The sequence below is a fragment of the Homalodisca vitripennis genome, chromosome 7 (assembly GCF_021130785.1).
Source record: "Homalodisca vitripennis isolate AUS2020 chromosome 7, UT_GWSS_2.1, whole genome shotgun sequence".
In the NCBI taxonomy this organism is placed as follows: Eukaryota; Metazoa; Arthropoda; class Insecta; order Hemiptera; family Cicadellidae; genus Homalodisca; species Homalodisca vitripennis.
Window position 1 is genome coordinate 145505820 of NC_060213.1, and position 17716 is coordinate 145523535.

A 17716-nucleotide genomic window follows, 5' to 3' on the forward strand; every position below is an offset into this window, starting at 1 on the left:
GTACTTTTAGCTTTGCGATTTTAACAAATATTAAGTATTTGATCTGAAAGACAAATTATAAAATAGTAAATTAGAATGGCTATAAATATAAACTTTCTGACGTATTTTCTTGATTGTGGCAACAAGGCAAACTCAACATTGGCATCGGACATATAATTCACTTGAACCAGGAGTTTACATAGTCAGGTTTAATTTACAATTAAATACTGTTATCAAACCTAAATTACTTATCTTTTGACCAAAGTAGGGTTCTCAGAGCTGTGTGTAATACAGTGAGTTAAAAGTATGAATACACTCTGTTTAGTTTTTAATGGGAAAAGATGGAGGGATGGAACTCGGGACACCTTTTTAGAAAATAGAAGTGAACTTTTTAGCCATTGTTACAACTTTGCCCATTTCCCCAATATGGGATTTGGGAGGAGGCTCAAAATTTTGAAATGTAAAGACCCATTAAGTGACACCTGATTTGAAAGATCAAGTAAATTTTAATTGTAGTTTAAGTTATTTATTGAAAGTAAATTATGTATTTATTGATTTCAGTACTGATGTTTTCGCTATAATTTTACTAAATTAATACTTTGAAACATTAAAAATGTTCTTTATTGCACTTACCATGTAAATAATTTTGATAGTCCAAATTTGTCAATTAAACCGGAGTAAGTAGTTTCCCTCTTATCTGTAAACAGAAAGTGGCTTTGTTGGTGATGATAGCCAAAGTGTTACTATTTATAGCTAAAAATCGATTGGAACCAAAACAATGTTACAAAATTTGGCAAGGTATTAACTATTGTGAAACTGTCAGCTGTTGAAACTTGGAAGTAGTAACCTATATGTCTAATTGAATTGTTTAGGTTGTAATATATTTGTATTTTTTTAGTATTGTACCTCGTTGTGAATGTTGTAAAATTGGCAGGATAAGAAAAAGGCAATAAATTAATGAACAATGTTCCTAACAGACTTACTAAGATTATTCGTAAAAGTGTCAAACTTATGATTTGTGGATTAAAAATAGCATTTATAGTTGATGTAAATTCATAGTTATCTGAAGATTTTATCGACCACTAAGCTAGCTTGTATTTTATTATTATAGCTAGTGATGTTCTTTTATCACTAAGTATTATCTGTAAAATTGTAGTACTACTAACAGAGCTCATTTCCACCTGTGAGAAGGACAAGGTCAACAGGAGTTAACACTTCTTTAAAATTCTGCTTCTCTTTTACATAATGTTGTCAGTTGTCAGTATTACAGAAAGGGAGGAGAGCATTTTATGTGTTATTTATTCTGTTGTGTGTTACGGTGATGAATGCTAACGTTTATTTAAAATTCTGCTTCTCTTTTATACATAATGTTGTCAGTTGTCAGTATTATAGAAAGGGAGGGGAGCATTTTATGTGTTATTTATTCTGTTGTGTGTTACGGTGATGGATTCTAACGTTTCTTTAAAATTCTGCTTCTCTTTTACATAATGTTGTCAGTTGTCAGTATTATAGAAAGGGAGGAGAGCATTTTATGTGTTATTTATTCTGTTGTGTGTTACGGTGATGGATTCTAACGTTTCTTTAAAATTCTGCTTCTCTTTTACATAATGTTGTCAGTATTATAGAAAGGGAGGAGAGCATTTTATGTGTTATTTATTCTGTTGTGTGTTACGGTGATGGATTCTAACGTTTCTTTAAAATTCTGCTTCTCTTTTACATAATGTTGTCAGTTGTCAGTATTATAGAAAGGGAGAAGAGCATTTTATGTGTTATTTATTCTGTTGTGTGTTACGGTGATGGATTCTAACGTTTCTTTAAAATTCTGCTTCTCTTTTACATAATGTTGTCAGTTGTCAGTATTATAGAAAGGGAGGAGAGCATTTTATGTGTTATTTATTCTGTTGTGTGTTAAGGTGATGGATTCTAACGTTTCTTTAAAATTCTGCTTCTCTTTTACATAATGTTGTCAGTTGTCAGTATTATAGAAAGGGAGGAGAGCATTTTATGTGTTATTTATTCTGTTGTGTGTTACGGTGATGGATTCTAAACGTTTCTTTAAAATTCTGCTTCTCTTTTACATAATGTTGTCAGTTGTCAGTATTATAGAAAGGGAGTAGAGCATTTTATGTGTTATTTATTCTGTTGTGTGTTACGGTGATGGATTCTAACGTTTCTTTAAAATTCTGCTTCTCTTTTACATAATGTTGTCAGTTGTCAGTATTATAGAAAGGGAGGGGAGCATTTTATGTGTTATTTATTCTGTTGTGTGTTACGGTGATGGATTCTAACGTTTCTTTAAAATTCTGCTTCTCTTTTACATAATGTTGTCAGTTGTCAGTATTATAGAAAGGGAGGAGAGCATTTTATGTGTTATTTATTCTGTTGTGTGTTACGGTGATGGATTCTAACGTTTCTTTAAAATTCTGCTTCTCTTTTACATAATGTTGTCAGTTGTCAGTATTATAGAAAGGGAGGAGAGCATTTTATGTGTTATTTATTCTGTTGTGTGTTACGGTGATGGATTCTAACGTTTATTTAAAATTCTGCTTCTCTTTTACATAATGTTGTCAGTTGTCAGTATTATAGAAAGGGAGGAGAGCATTTTATGTGTTATTTATTCTGTTGTGTGTTACGGTGATGGATTCTAACGTTTCTTTAAAATTCTGCTTCTCTTTTACATAATGTTGTCAGTTGTCAGTATTATAGAAAGGGAGGAAAGCATTTTATGTGTTATTTATTCTGTTGTGTGTTACGGTGATGGATTCTAAACGTTTCTTTAAAATTCTGCTTCTCTTTTACATAATGTTGCCAGTTGTCAGTATTATAGAAAGGGAGGAGAGCATTTTATGTGTTATTTATTCTGTTAAGGTGATGGATTCTAACGTTTCTTTAAAATTCTGCTTCTCTTTTACATAATGTTGTCAGTTGTCAGTATTATAGAAAGGGAGAAGAGCATTTTATGTGTTATTTATTCTGCTGTGTGTTACGGTGATAGATTCTAAAGTTTCTTTAAAATTCTGCTTCTCTTTTACATAATGTTGTCAGTTGTCAGTATTATAGAAAGGGAGTAGAGCATTTTATGTGTTATTTATTCTGTTGTGTGTTACGGTGATGGATTCTAACGTTTCTTTAAAATTCTGCTTCTCTTTTACATAATGTTGTCAGTTGTCAGTATTATAGAAAGGGAGGAGAGCATTTTATGTGTTATTTATTCTGTTGTGTGTTAAGGTGATGGATTCTAACGTTTCTTTAAAATTCTGCTTCTCTTTTACATAATGTTGTCAGTTGTCAGTATTATAGAAAGGGAGGAGAGCATTTTATGTGTTATTTATTCTGTTGTGTGTTACGGTGATGGATTCTAAACCGTTTCTTTAAAATTCTGCTTCTCTTTTACATAATGTTGTCAGTTGTCAGTATTATAGAAAGGGAGGAGAGCATTTTATGTGTTATTTATTCTGTTGTGTGTTACGGTGATGGATTCTAACATTTATTTAAAATTCTGCTTCTCTTTTACATAATGTTGTCAGTTGTCAGTATTATAGAAAGGGAGAAAAGCATTTTATGTGTTATTTATTCTGTTGTGTGTTACGGTGATGGATTCTAACATTTATTTAAAATTCTTCTTCTCTTTTACATAATGTTGTCAGTATTGTAGAAAGGGAGGAGAGCATTTTATGTGTTATTTATTCTGTTGTGTGTTACGGTGATGGATTCTAACATTTATTTAAAATTCTGCTTCTCTTTTACATAATGTTGTCAGTTGTCAGTATTATAGAAAGGGAGAAAAGCATTTTATGTGTTATTTATTCTGTTGTGTGTTACGGTGATGGATTCTAACATTTATTTAAAATTCTGCTTCTCTTTTACATAATGTTGTCAGTTGTCAGTATTATAGAAAGGGAGAAGAGCATTTTATGTGTTATTTATTCTGTTGTGTGTTACGGTGATGGATTCTAACATTTATTTAAAATTCTGCTTCTCTTTTACATAATGTTGTCAGTATTGTAGAAAGGGAGGAGAGCATTTTATGTGTTATTTATTCTGTTGTGTGTTACGGTGATGGATTCTAACATCTGTGGTCTGTTCATGGACCAGTCCTTTAAATACTTTTAACTAATGACTTCCCACAACATCTGCAGTGACACTGCTGATGTTTTTTTTTCCTTTACTGAGGGAAAATGACAGTTTGTTCCCGTGCTTAGTCCTAAAAGGGCCTTTGTGCCTCCCTTACTTTAATTTTATGCTCTCAAAGTTCGAGGCTTTTGCAAAAACCAATCAGATTTGAGAGCTCTTTTTCTCTGATATCCTTGGGGCTGAGGAGATATGCTCCCAGGTATCTTTTCAGAGTTTCTACGATGGCAGGACAATCTAACCAAATGTGCTCTGCTGACTCCTCCTCCTCTCCACAGAGACTACACTCGTTAGTCTGGCTAAGGCCTACCTTCATAAGATGCTTCCTTAGAGGGCCATGTCCTGTCAACATTCCTAATATTAGTCTTACCCTCCTTATTCTGGTCTAAGAGAGCTTTTTCCACCCTTTAACGTAAGGAGGGGTAAACAATTTGGATAGTCTTAATCCTGAAGCTGTACTCCAATTATTGTGTCTTATCCTCTTTTCCCAATCTTTGACCAGAGCTGTAATGTTGGAGAAGGCTATCCCGCAACCTGGCTCAGACCCCACCATTGTAGATTCCGCTCCCTTTTTGGCGAGGATGTCTGCTTTTTCATTTCCATGAATGCCTTCATGACACCGACATTGTAAACAAGCACAACAAAGTGTAAGTGACTGACAGCGATGTCACAATGGCGCATGTTTCTCCTCTTTGATACAGAGCGTCTACCGTGCATGTGCGGAACTGTGATCGCAGCGCTACAACGGCGATAAATTGAAACGGAATTTACTTTCTGGACCTACCTCGTAAGAACTTTTAAACTAATCATATATCTATGATACATCATATTCATGTCATCATGATGATCGTTGGCCGGAACGGGTGACGTCATATCCGTGCCGAGTCTGCTCGTCATCCGCACCGGGTGCCGGTCACCGTGTTGTATGTGCTCGCAGCGCACTAGGTTTCAGCACAAACACTCGCGAATTACATGTATATAGTACATGAATGACACGTAGATAGTACATCAATTACATGTAGATAGTACATCAATTACATGTAGATAGTACATCAATTACACGTATATATTACATATTAGTTTGAAAAATATACAACATCAAAAACAGTCATAGTACATCAATTACATGTATATATTACATATTAGTTTGAAAAATATACAACATCAAAAACAGTCATAGTACATCAATTACATGTATATATTACATATTAGTTTGAAAAATATACAACATCAAAAACAGTCAACACTCCCCCTCCCCGTGTAAAAATTAGAAAGAAACTATATACATCCCCACCCACCGCCAAAGACAAAACTACTTATTTGTCCTCGTGATACTTATCAAAGCAACTGAGTTCACACAGACCTGGTTCGTCAGGGCACATTGCACAATAGTACAGTTTCCTTACGCTAGCCTTCTTGGTAGCAAACGCGGCACCTCCGGGTAACTGACTTGCCGTTTTCTTTGCGCTTCGTTATTTTGGAGAGACGATGCATGCTGTTGCGCGTCTGTGTGATGAGCAGTGGGGCTTCCTTTGGAGGGAGCAGGTCTTCAAGAACACGAACTCGGAAGTCATACAGGGATAGTCTATCTGAGTTGTACATGTTGTACAACAACCTGGAGAAAGTGCATTTCATTCCGACTCATTGTCTCATCAAATGAAAAATTATCGTCAATAACATTATCGTCTTCCTCCATTATGAGCACATACACTTACACAGTCAACAGACACTATAAATCTACTCACACAATATCGCATAGCATACACAACAAACGAAAATGGCTAACTGGCGACGAATCGCACAAACTGACTCAACCGAAACAGACACACCTCGCTATGAGTGTTACAGCCTTCCCGGGCAACTGCTCAGCTCACATTGAGGCAATATGAAAGCAGCTGCCGTATGCCAAGCATCGATCGTCCACCGCTCGGCACGCCATTTCGCATGATGAGCATGCTCGTCACCCGCAGTGAATGTATTAATTAAATAGGTATCTGTTGAATGGAGCGATATCTGTACAATAGCTGTTACCTGTTTCTCTGTCGTGAAGGCCATTATTTCCTCTCTAATTTCTGGATTGATGTTGTCATCATATAGATAAGTGGACTACTTTTTTGCAACGACTTCTGCATATTTTAGATTGAGATTTTTTTAAAGAGTCGTAATAAATTAACTTTTCTCTCCTTTTGTTGAAAATTAGGAGACTCCAGTGACTACCTCTCTCTTTCTCTACGTTGGTGCAGTCATTGATTGGGCATATTATTGTCCTTGTTTTTAATTTGGAGGGTATCAAGAATTGTGCTGAAGTCTTCAAAAGTCTTAATGTCATTTGTGTGATGGAAGGATTCATAAGGAATACATTATGGTTGGCTTGCAAGATTTTTATGGATAGCAGATCAAAATAAAAAGTTATCTTGTCATCCAGTATATGACTTTTTCAGCTATACTTAATAAGTTGCTGGACTTAATATGCAAACTCTTTAGGTATGCAAACTCTTCCTCTTTGTGGACGATGCTGTCTTGGTTTCTGCTGGCAGTACGTGGGAGGAGACTTATAGCATGGCATCGTGCGACCTGGCTAAAATTAAAAATTGAAATTGGTTTGACAATAATACATTAACTGTAAATATAAGTAAAACTAAACATCTATCGATCTTTTCCAAATCTAACAACGAACCGGTTCGAATGGTGCTTAGGTTGCACTCCTATGGTGATCCGCGGGCTGTTTCCTGTGGGTGTGGCATCATTGAACGAGTAGACCAGTACAAATATCTAGGAGTAATTATTGACCATAAGTTATCCCACATGTTCAATACATAAAGCAAAGACTCAGAAAAATTATCTACACATTCTCACAAATAAGTGAAGTGCTGTTTGCAGATCACTGCAGGGCGGTTTATTTCACCTACGTGCAGTTAGTACTACAATATGGCATCTTGGCGTGCGGCTGTGTTGGAGCCACTGGCTGTCGCTCAGAGTGCAATTATTAAAACGATATTAAAAAAAGGGAGCAGATGCCCGGGTGAAATACTTCAAAGGGAGTTTCCAATTCTTAGTATCTGACAATTGTTCATTATAAATCTCCTAATACACATAAAGAATAACAAAAATGATTTATTTTTCATTGTTCGGCACGAGTATCCGACGCCAAATCGAATTAGTTTTGGATTCTTCACTCAGAGACTAATTAATAATATTGACAAAACAAATTCTTTCTATCTCTCGCATATAATCTATAGAAATTTACCCAATCATATATTAGAGGCTGAGGGGAGTAGTGTCACCGCATACAGTAGGAGGGTGGGGGAGTTTTTGATAGGCGCAGGAGTAGATGCAGTGGAGGAATTCTTGCATTCGTATTACATTTAGTTATTTAATATTGTCTAGTGTGTTTCCCCCCCCCCCCCCTTGGGGCGGCCTACTGCCATGCACTTAGGCCTCAAGGGCTTTTTGCACACCCCGGAAACACACCATGAGGCCCACCAGTCTACAACTTCAGCAGTTCAACAAACCGCCGAAAACAACCTATCAAGTCCTCCTGGGAAAATTCATCACCCCTGTCCAAACTACCAAAGATGGCATACCGCTCTCTTGCTATTGCATGGCAATCAAAGAGCAGGTGCTCAGCAGTCTCCTGCTCATTACACCTTCCACAGAGCGGATCCTCCTGAAGGAAGCCGACTCTGTGAAGATGCTTCCTCAGGTGACCATGCCCCGTAATGAGACCAATGACCTTGGAAGACATTGATCTGTTTAATGAGAGAAGGTCCGAAGCCACCCTGGAGGAAGGTGACTGTAAAACCATTCTACTCACTCTCAAACCTGATCAGAGATCATGTGCAGAACATTCTCCTGTATCAGAGTGCTAATTCTGCAGTGCCCACCGCTGCAGCCCGACCAGAGTCCCATCTGCTGAAGACTCCTCCTGGCCATAGCCCGAATGACAATGTCCAGGGGGTCTTGTGTGTTTGTATGTATGTGTATATATGCGTATACAATGTATAAACAAATGATATTTCCGGTTCTTTTAGGCCTCAATTGTAAATTTGAAAACACCCAGGCCGCCTTATAGACATTATAAATATATTATTTTGCTGATGCTACTACAGTCACTTGCATTCTCCATAGGTTTGAGATTCTAAAATTTTAAATAAGAAAGGTATAAGAATCATCAATTTATTAGTATAAATAATTAACTATTTAATCCGAGAAAAAAAGTCAATACAAATCAAAATCGTTAAATAGTTAGTTTATAATTTGATTTAGTACTATGGATGACACAAATTAAAACAATTATAAAAAAGCTGACTACTTCAAACAATTAGAAAGTGAAACAATGTATTAATCCATTTACATTGACTACCGTTAATCAAATGGCCAAATCAAGTTGTAATAGATTTAAGTTGTTATTTGTGTCATAGTACTGTACAATTAGTTATTCATGGATAATTAAGATACCAACGGACTGATAAAGGTACTCGTCCCTACTCACAGATCATATAGTCTTTGTGGGGAAAGTGGAAATGTCAACAATAGTTACAAATGTTCAAATAGTTACAATGATTAATAAAGGTTTATTCAATGAATAAACACTTGTTTCCCCTACTTAGCTTGTTCTTTTGCTCAAAAGGTTAATATTCACCAGATGTAGTTAAAGTTCTCAATAATTTTATTCAAATAACTCCTTTGAGTCCCACGCTAGGTTTGGACAAATAGTCTGGGGAGAAACAAACCTCACAAGAGTTCTGATAACACAAAATAGAGCTGTAAGAGCTCTGCAGGACTAATGTCTCAAGATAGCTGCAGAACTAAGAATACTAGCAACAACAGCGCTGTACATACTCAATAGAACTTTAAACTATTTTACCATAGCGCAGACTAGAACTGGAGACCATCACTATCGCAACACAAGAAATAGACACCACTACAGCACACCACCTATCACTAACCATCATGCAAGTGAGCAGCCTACTTCAACTCCTCAAGTAAACCCCAGCATAACATTTCAAGAAACCCTTTCACAGTTTATCTTCTTCAGCAGCCCTTCTACACCACTCAGGAATTCCTGGACTGGACTGGAGAACACACTTTCCATACATTTATAAATAACAACCAAGTAATATTGTACATTGACTGCATTCCTTTACTGAGAAAAACTGTAGGCTTAATGTTTATGAATAAAGAGTATTGTGTAATGTCTGTGATTACATTCAAATTATATAGATAAGGATGAACTGATTAACTTTTTCTGTTTAGACTGCAGCGAGTGGGCAAGGAGAGCTCGAGCAGGGAGCGGACTGCAGCGTTCAGTTTGATGATGGCCCCTCTGTCATCAACAGAGCACGGCTCGCAGACCGCCACCCCGCCACCATTCTCCCCTGTGAACCTGCCTGGCAAACACCGCACACCCATGCGCAGCTCGATCGAAGGCCTCAATCAGGAGATTGAGAGGCTGGTGCTGAAGGCCACCTCCACGCTGAGCACCGAACGGGAAGAGGAGAAAGTAATTTGGTCTACACTATTAACTGTAGTAACCCAATAATGTCAGGAAGATAGTGGAATGTAGACAAGCCTGTACTTGGACCGGTCTTATGGGACAATTTTACCAGGGCCCCAGGCCACCACCCCACATGTCTGTCTATTTGACAGGACCGTGTTGACGTGTGGCGTGGTGACGGAACACGTCGGGACCCACCAAAGTTGAATACAACTCTGAATGTAGATTAGAAATCCATAAAAATCAATTAGCCTAATTTATCAACAATACAGTGGGTCTGATGATTAGGATTACAATATTGTTTGTAAAGACTTCTTTAAGGACCAAATAGGGTATACTATAAATTATTAGAAAAATTAATAATCTATTTTTAATCCATTAACACAAACTCAGCCTCATTTAAAGAAAGTACATATAACAATAGAAACACTTGTACCACTTGGTTCAAATTACATCTGTTCTACAGGGGCGTGTCGTCTAGATAACTTTGGTATTATAAAGTTTACATGATAACCTGCTGTAGCATGGAGAAATGTAAAGAAATTATGTAGAAAATTCAATTATTGTCTTATTTTTAACGTTATTGCTGTGGTGTAGACGGCTAGTTTGCATAAACTTTGACTCTTCAAATCGTGGGTTTAATCGGACTATAAGGTGTGTCTTAAAGCCGTGGGTCTACTTACTAAATAAAAAAATTGTTTCATACTAAAAAGATTTTAAAATTTGTGTAGTTTTAAGAAAATAGTAAAAAAAGAATGGTGAATTGCCAAGAAGTTAAATCATCAGTGTATATTCTTTGAGTGCAATCACTTAGTGTTAAACTTGTACAAGACAGATATATTGTGCAGATGCAGATGGTACATCAGGCCACACCGGAGGGCCATAGAGCACCGTTGGCAGACTTGCTCCGTTCCACTCGCTCCGTCAACACGCAGACCCCAGCCTTCACCAGTAGTTCCCACTCCTCAGGTCTGTTCTTCACATATAACTTCCCATCTCAGTCCTCTGAACTGGAGTTTAGTGTCAATTAGCTTATAAACTTTCTATGACTGTTTGTTTCCATCTTCAGTTCAGCAAGTTTCTTAAACAATGGAGGGATAAATCACAAATGTACAAATCTGTTAAATTCTGGAACAATTGTACGCATCATGTTTCAGAATTTTTTATTTGTACAAATATATTACATTGATGCGGCAATGGTACAGTCACATGAGGTAAAAAGTAATCTTAACCCTTTGAGTGCCACGGGTACTTTCCGAAGGCATACGCATAAAGTGCCACGCTGTTTTTTCGCATATTTGTAAGCTTTTGGGAAAAAAGCTGTTGTAAAATAACTACCAAACAGATTTCCATCATTTTGTTGTTGTTTTTTTTCTTATTAAATGCAGAATATGATACATATCGTTACAACTAAAATTTAATTTTAAAAAATTAAAAAATTTCAGTATTTATAAAAAAAGTTTTTTACTTTTGTATAAAAAGTGAAGTTTTCGACCTAATTTGTGTGTATACGGTATTTTTAAGATTTTTTTTCTTTATACCATGATAAAGGCCATATGATTATAAATAAAACCCATGTGTAATATCTTATTATAGAATTTTAAAAACATGGCATTATATGTATTAACAAAATGCTGCCCGGTACCGACATTTTATAAACTGTACTTCATTTGTCAGAGTTTAGAAATTACTTAGTAATGATGTAGTTTTCCCAATAAATCTAATAAAACATTAATACAACACAAATAATTATGATTAGTAAATTTAGAAACTAATACTTGCTAACATATTTACATAAAAGTTTACATTTACTAAATAATAACCCTAATAATATTTACACTGAAAATTCACGTTTTTTTGCTTGAACACAACTCAAATCATACATTACTTTTGTAAAGAAATACAGTAAAATACTACATAAGTTACTATTTTATTTTGTATTAACTCAAATGCTTGGTTATCGGCACATAAACAACAAGAAAGGCCGTTACGCAACACGGTACTCGTCCGCTACGTCGCGTGACTGCAAGACAGAATCATCGTACAGGTACTTATCACAGCCCACTATTTTTGGACGAGTTTTCCTTATCAGAGATCAAAATAAACTTCATTATACGTTCCTTCTTCCATAATGAATAGAAAAATACTCGATGAGTCATACTTCTTATCTCCAAATCGTCTCCAAATAGACACACGAATGACCTGACATTTCCGAATAATGAAACGTTGTTCTTATAGTTTTTGATTTAATTGATTGTCGTAATAACTTGTACATTCCAAAATAGGTTAAATAAAGTCAGTTGTTTTTAACAATGTAATTTATTTTGTTCCCGATAAGGAAAACTCGTCCAAAAATAGTGGCTTCTTGATAAGTACCCAAACAACATAAGTTTCACAGATAAAATAGTAGAGAAACAACATAAAACTCGTATTTATTGATAGTTTGGAACCTATTGAATACAGCCGTCTGATTATTTGGCCCAAATAATCTTGTACTATATAAAATACTATCGAAATACGAAACGTCAAAATTGGCGACGCTGGCACTTTATGCACTTTTCGTAGCGTCAAAATTAGCGACGCTGTGGCACTCAAAGGGTTAATCTAAAACTAAAATAATTTTACTATGTTAAGTAACTACGCTAAATTATTGTCAATGTCGAAAACAAAACAAATAGAATAAAATAAAGTCAATAATACTCCAAACATGTATCATTTAAAAATCATTTGTACTACAATAGGGGTTTCTCAAAAACAGATGATTAATTAATTTTTTCTCAAAGTGAACAATATTTTTGTAATTTTATGGTAATTTAATATCAAATTTAATGCAGAAATAAATTGGCATTATTTTCAAAGATGGATAGTCTATCATGAGGAAATATCTAATGTTAAGGATTATAAAATTCTGATTTTGATCCAGCTGTTCTATTATTGAAATATACTAGTGTTTCATAAATAAATAAAGATGGTAAGGTTAATAAATGAATAATAAGTTTTGAAAAGAGGTTTGCAATGTGCTTGGGAAGAATATTTTGTTATTTATACATCTCTGATTAAAGTGTCAGTTGACAAAATGAAATAGTTTGGCTACTCAGGCAATTGGCTTTTAGGGGATAAGAAAGGAAGGATAGGCTTACTTTAACAGGGTGGCCACCCGACTGGTAAACCGGGAATTTGACGGACCGGGATAAAAACGGGAATAAGCGAGAATCTTCCTCAGAACCGGGAAAATTTCAAAATCAATTTTTCCATCTCCAAGGATTTATAAAATCAAGATATAATTTGACAGCTCTTTGAATCAAGAACTGATTAATCTCGAAACATTGTATTTTACACAATGTGGATTGTGAAATTGTGAATGAAGATTGATATATGTTCGCAAGCTTCATCTGAGGGTTGCCTCCACTAGTATAGTGGAGGTTATCTTGGTTAGCTCTACTCCTGAGCCGCAACAACTCTCCCCCCCCCCCCCCAATAAAAACGGGTTTTTTGTATTTAAGTGTTATTCAGTTGTCAAAGTGGGGTCTCTGGACGAAGTTATCCAACTTTTATTCTTAAGTGATATAGTACTTTGACAATATGTGTGTTAGATAGATAGCACAGGTCCATAATGCACAGTATTCATCCTATAAACAGGCTTAATAGTTCAGTTCGTTGAATAATATAATATGTTTGACTGCTTGATAAGATTTGCAACCCGATTTTTTGTATTTAAGTGTCATTCAGTTGTCAAAGTGGGGTCTCTGGACGAAGTTATCCAACTTTTATTCTTGAGTGATATAGTACTTTGACAATATGTGTGTTAGATAGATAGCACAGGTCCATAATGCACAGTATTCATCCTATAAACAGGCTTAATAGTTCAGTTCGTTGAATAATATAATATGTTTTGACTGCTTGATAAGATTTGCAACCCGATTTTTTGTATTTAAGTGTCATTCAGTTGTCAAAGTGGGGTCTCTGGACGAAGTTATCCAACTTTTATTCTTGAGTGATATAGTACTTTGACAATATGTGTGTTAGATAGATAGCACAGGTCCATAATGCACAGTATTCATCCTATAAACAGGCTTAATAGTTCAGTTCGTTGAATAATATAATATGTTTGACTGCTTGATAAGATTTGCAACCCGATTTTTTGTATTTAAGTGTCATTCAGTTGTCAAAGTGGGGTCTCTGGACGAAGTTATCCAACTTTTATTCTTAAGTGATATAGTACTTTGACAATATGTGTGTTAGATAGATAGCACAGGTCCATAATGCACAGTATTCATCCTATAAACAGGCTTAATAGTTCAGTTCGTTGAAATAATAATAGTTTGACTTGCTTATAATTTGTCGTTTTTTGTATTTAAGTGATATCAGTTGTCAAAGTTCAGTTGTCAAAGTGGGGTCTCTGGACGAAGTTATCCAACTTTTATTCTTGAGTGATATAGTACTTTGACAATATGTGTGTTAGATAGATAGCACAGGTCCATAATGCACAGTATTCATCCTATAAACAGGCTTAATAGTTCAGTTCGTTGAATAATATAATATGTTTGACTGCTTGATAAGATTTGCAACCCGATTTTTTGAGTATACGAGAATTTCAGTTGGATTTTTACCAGCCCTGACAAGTAATGCCAAGAAGGGCGCGTTTGCCTCCAATATATTGCACAGCAATGACAGGATGAGCTGAGGGCTGAGCAGTAGGAGAAACATTTATTGTCCAGAATAAGCGGATAAGCAGTCGTGTGGTACTGCTCTGCCGCTTACATCTGTCGTGAGTGTTCCCAATATCCCATATGTACAACACGAACATTAAACTTAAAGTCACGCGCTCATCGCCCACCGCTTACCACTCGTATCGCGGCCAAGACCTCAGTTGGTCTATGAACGATTGCCCCTCGCACATGTTCCGATTAGTCATCAGATTCATTGGTTAAAACAAAGAAAGTGATGTTATGTTTGGATTGAGGTTTGACAATCACAATCCAAATCTCGACTGAACTGCGTTCACACTGGTAAAAAGTTTTGTGTCCGACTGTAAAAGTTGTGTCTAAGCGAATACAAGAGCTCTCACGAGTGTAGCCGCAACCAGTGCCGGACAGTTGTTTACAAGAACTGGAGAACAGTATTGGCTATTAAATTTTTTAATATACACATTGTCCGTTGTGAACAGATTTCGTCTTGACTCACGGAACAACCAATGATACAACTGTAGCAAGTACAGTAGAATCCCGTTAATCCGACCTAATTGGGACCGAGCCCTATTCGGATTATGTGATTGTTCGGATTAGCCAGAATTACAGAAAAATACGGTTTTAAACTTGAGAATGGGTCTAGTTTGTTATAGAATTATCAACATTGTTTATTAAAACATGTTTTCTGACTGTTGCATTGTATTTCTTGACAAATAAACGTGTTTGAGAATACCAAGCACATTTACCGTATTTAGTGTGAGCGTACTGGATATTGTACGGGTCCATGCGTTCAATAGTTGTACGAAACTACGCGTCATCCAATAGACTCTCTTCAATGCGACAGAAGACAATAACTGAATTTATGTCTTTTAACAATTAATATTGTACTCAATAATAATACAGTACTGTACGTCCAATTTTTGTTTGATTTCACTTCTTAATACAGTAATTTAACTCATACTTAACCTATAAGTTTCAATTTGGTACTGTATTTAACTTCATTATTTATGTACTGTACCGTACACAATTTGTCTTAATAAAATACTGTATGTCTATTTAATTAAAGTTTTCTTTGTTTATGTACGAAATGATGCACCCATTTTCATTTTTTATGTAATTAGTTCCTATAACTGTTCATTATCGTTATAAATAATTCCTCCTGGACCTGTTCGGATTAACCGACGTTCGGATTACACGTGTTCGGATTAGCGGGACTCCACTGTACTTGCGATAGTTGTCATGAGTAAAATTACTTATACTGTTCACATTATGCTACAGTAGTTATGCAAATTCTCTAGCAACTTTATTTGCCAATGTAAACGCAGCTTATATTATCGCCAGTCTGCAGACAGCCAGACAATTTATTTACCTGAACGACTTCCCCACATATGTGACGATCGGTTGGACGATTCATACTGTTCAAACCAAATAATCCAATGTGTATAAGGAGTCTTGTGTCATGTTGTTTCGTAGTCCATGGCCATAATCTAACAGAATACATTGTGACGAACCACTGTATTTCGTGATGGGGTGATTGTATTCTTGCATTATCCTAAAGACTAGTACAAAATATTTAGGAGCTAGTAAATTGGTAACATTAATTGTGCTTGTATTCTGGGTGCAACTGTAAAAGATAAAACTGTACTGATGTCTATGTACATATTCTAAAGATCATGAACTGACCGCACTTCAATAACTTCTGTAGCAGATATGGAAACGTGTGGATATGCTACCAATTCAATTCCAATACTAACAGAAGTGCTAATATGCTTGAAGTGGAAAACATGCGATCACTAGTTTTGTTTTATGCATACATTGTACTTTGTGTTGTTGAACGTAAATAGATTCTCTATAAATATAAATATATCCACACATTTCTATGCCTATATTTGTCAAGGCCGTCATGTCTCCTGGTTAGTTGCTCAGTGGAAAACATGCGATCACTAGTTTTGTTTTATGCATACATTGTACTTTGTGTTGTTGAACGTAAATAGATTCTCTATAAATATAAATATATCCACACATTTCTATGCCTATATTTGTCAAGGCCGTCATGTCTCCTGGTTAGCTGCTCAGTGGAAAACATGCGACCACTAGTTTTGTTTTATGCATACATTGTACTTTGTGTTGTTGAACGTAAATAGATTCTCTATAAATATAAATATATCCACACATTTCTATGCCTATATTTGTCAAGGCCGTCATGTCTCCTGGTTAGCTGCTCAGTGGAAAACATGCGATCACTAGTTTTGTTTTATGCATACATTGTACTTTGTGTTGTTGAACGTAAATAGATTCTCTATAAATATAAATATATCCACACATTTCTATGCCTATATTTGTCAAGGCCGTCATGTCTCCTGGTTAGCTGCTCAGTGGAAAACATGCGATCACTAGTTTTGTTTTATGCATACATTGTACTTTGTGTTGTTGAACGTAAATAGATTCTCTATAAATATAAATATATCCACACATTTCTATGCCTATATTTGTCAAGGCCGTCATGTCTCCTGGTTAGCTGCTCAGTGGAAAACATGCGATCACTAGTTTTGTTTTATGCATACATTGTACTTTGTGTTGTTGAACATAAATAGATTCTCTATAAATATAAATATATCCACACATTTCTATGCTTATATTTGTCAAGGCCGTCATGTCTCCTGGTTAGCTGCTCAGTGGAAAACATGCGATCACTAGTTTTGTTTTATGAATACATTGTACTTTGTGTTGTTGAACGTAAATAGATTCTCTATAAATATAAATATATCCACACATTTCTATGCCTATATTTGTCAAGGCCGTCATGTCTCCTGGTTAGTTGCTCAGTGGAAAACATGCGATCACTAGTTTTGTTTTATGCATACATTGTACTTTGTGTTGTTGAACGTAAATAGATTCTCTATAAATATAAATATATCCACACATTTCTATGCCTATATTTGTCAAGGCTGTCATGTCTCCTGGTTAGCGGCTCAGTGGAAAACATGCGATCACTAGTTTTGTTTTATGCATACATTGTACTTTGTGTTGTTGAACGTAAATAGATTCTCTATAAATATAAATATATCCACACATTTCTATGCCTATATTTGTCAAGGCCGTCATGTCTCCTGGTTAGTTGCTCAGTGGAAAACATGCGATCACTAGTTTTGTTTTATGCATACATTGTACTTTGTGTTGTTGAACGTAAATAGATTCTCTATAAATATAAATATATCCACACATTTCTATGCCTATATTTGTCAAGGCCGTCATGTCTCCTGGTTAGCTGCTCAGTGGAAAACATGCGATCACTAGTTTTGTTTTAAGCATACATTGTACTTTGTGTTGTTGAACGTAAATAGATTCTCTATAAATATAAATATATCCACACATTTCTATGCCTATATTTGTCAAGGCCGTCATGTCTCCTGGTTAGCTG

General features: G+C 35.6%; 1 protein-coding gene across 4 annotated transcripts in view; it reads left to right on the top strand.

Annotated features, from left to right (window-relative positions):
* Window positions 1-17716, top strand: part of LOC124366465 (glucocorticoid-induced transcript 1 protein-like) — a 66386-nt gene that overhangs the window by 17670 nt on the left and 31000 nt on the right. For all 4 annotated transcript variants that reach the window (XM_046823042.1, XM_046823044.1, XM_046823045.1 and 1 more), the window contains exons 4-5: window positions 9367-9613; window positions 10456-10576. In XM_046823042.1, the coding sequence (XP_046678998.1) occupies window positions 9367-9613; window positions 10456-10576 (368 nt within the window). The remainder of the gene's footprint in view (window positions 1-9366; window positions 9614-10455; window positions 10577-17716) is intronic.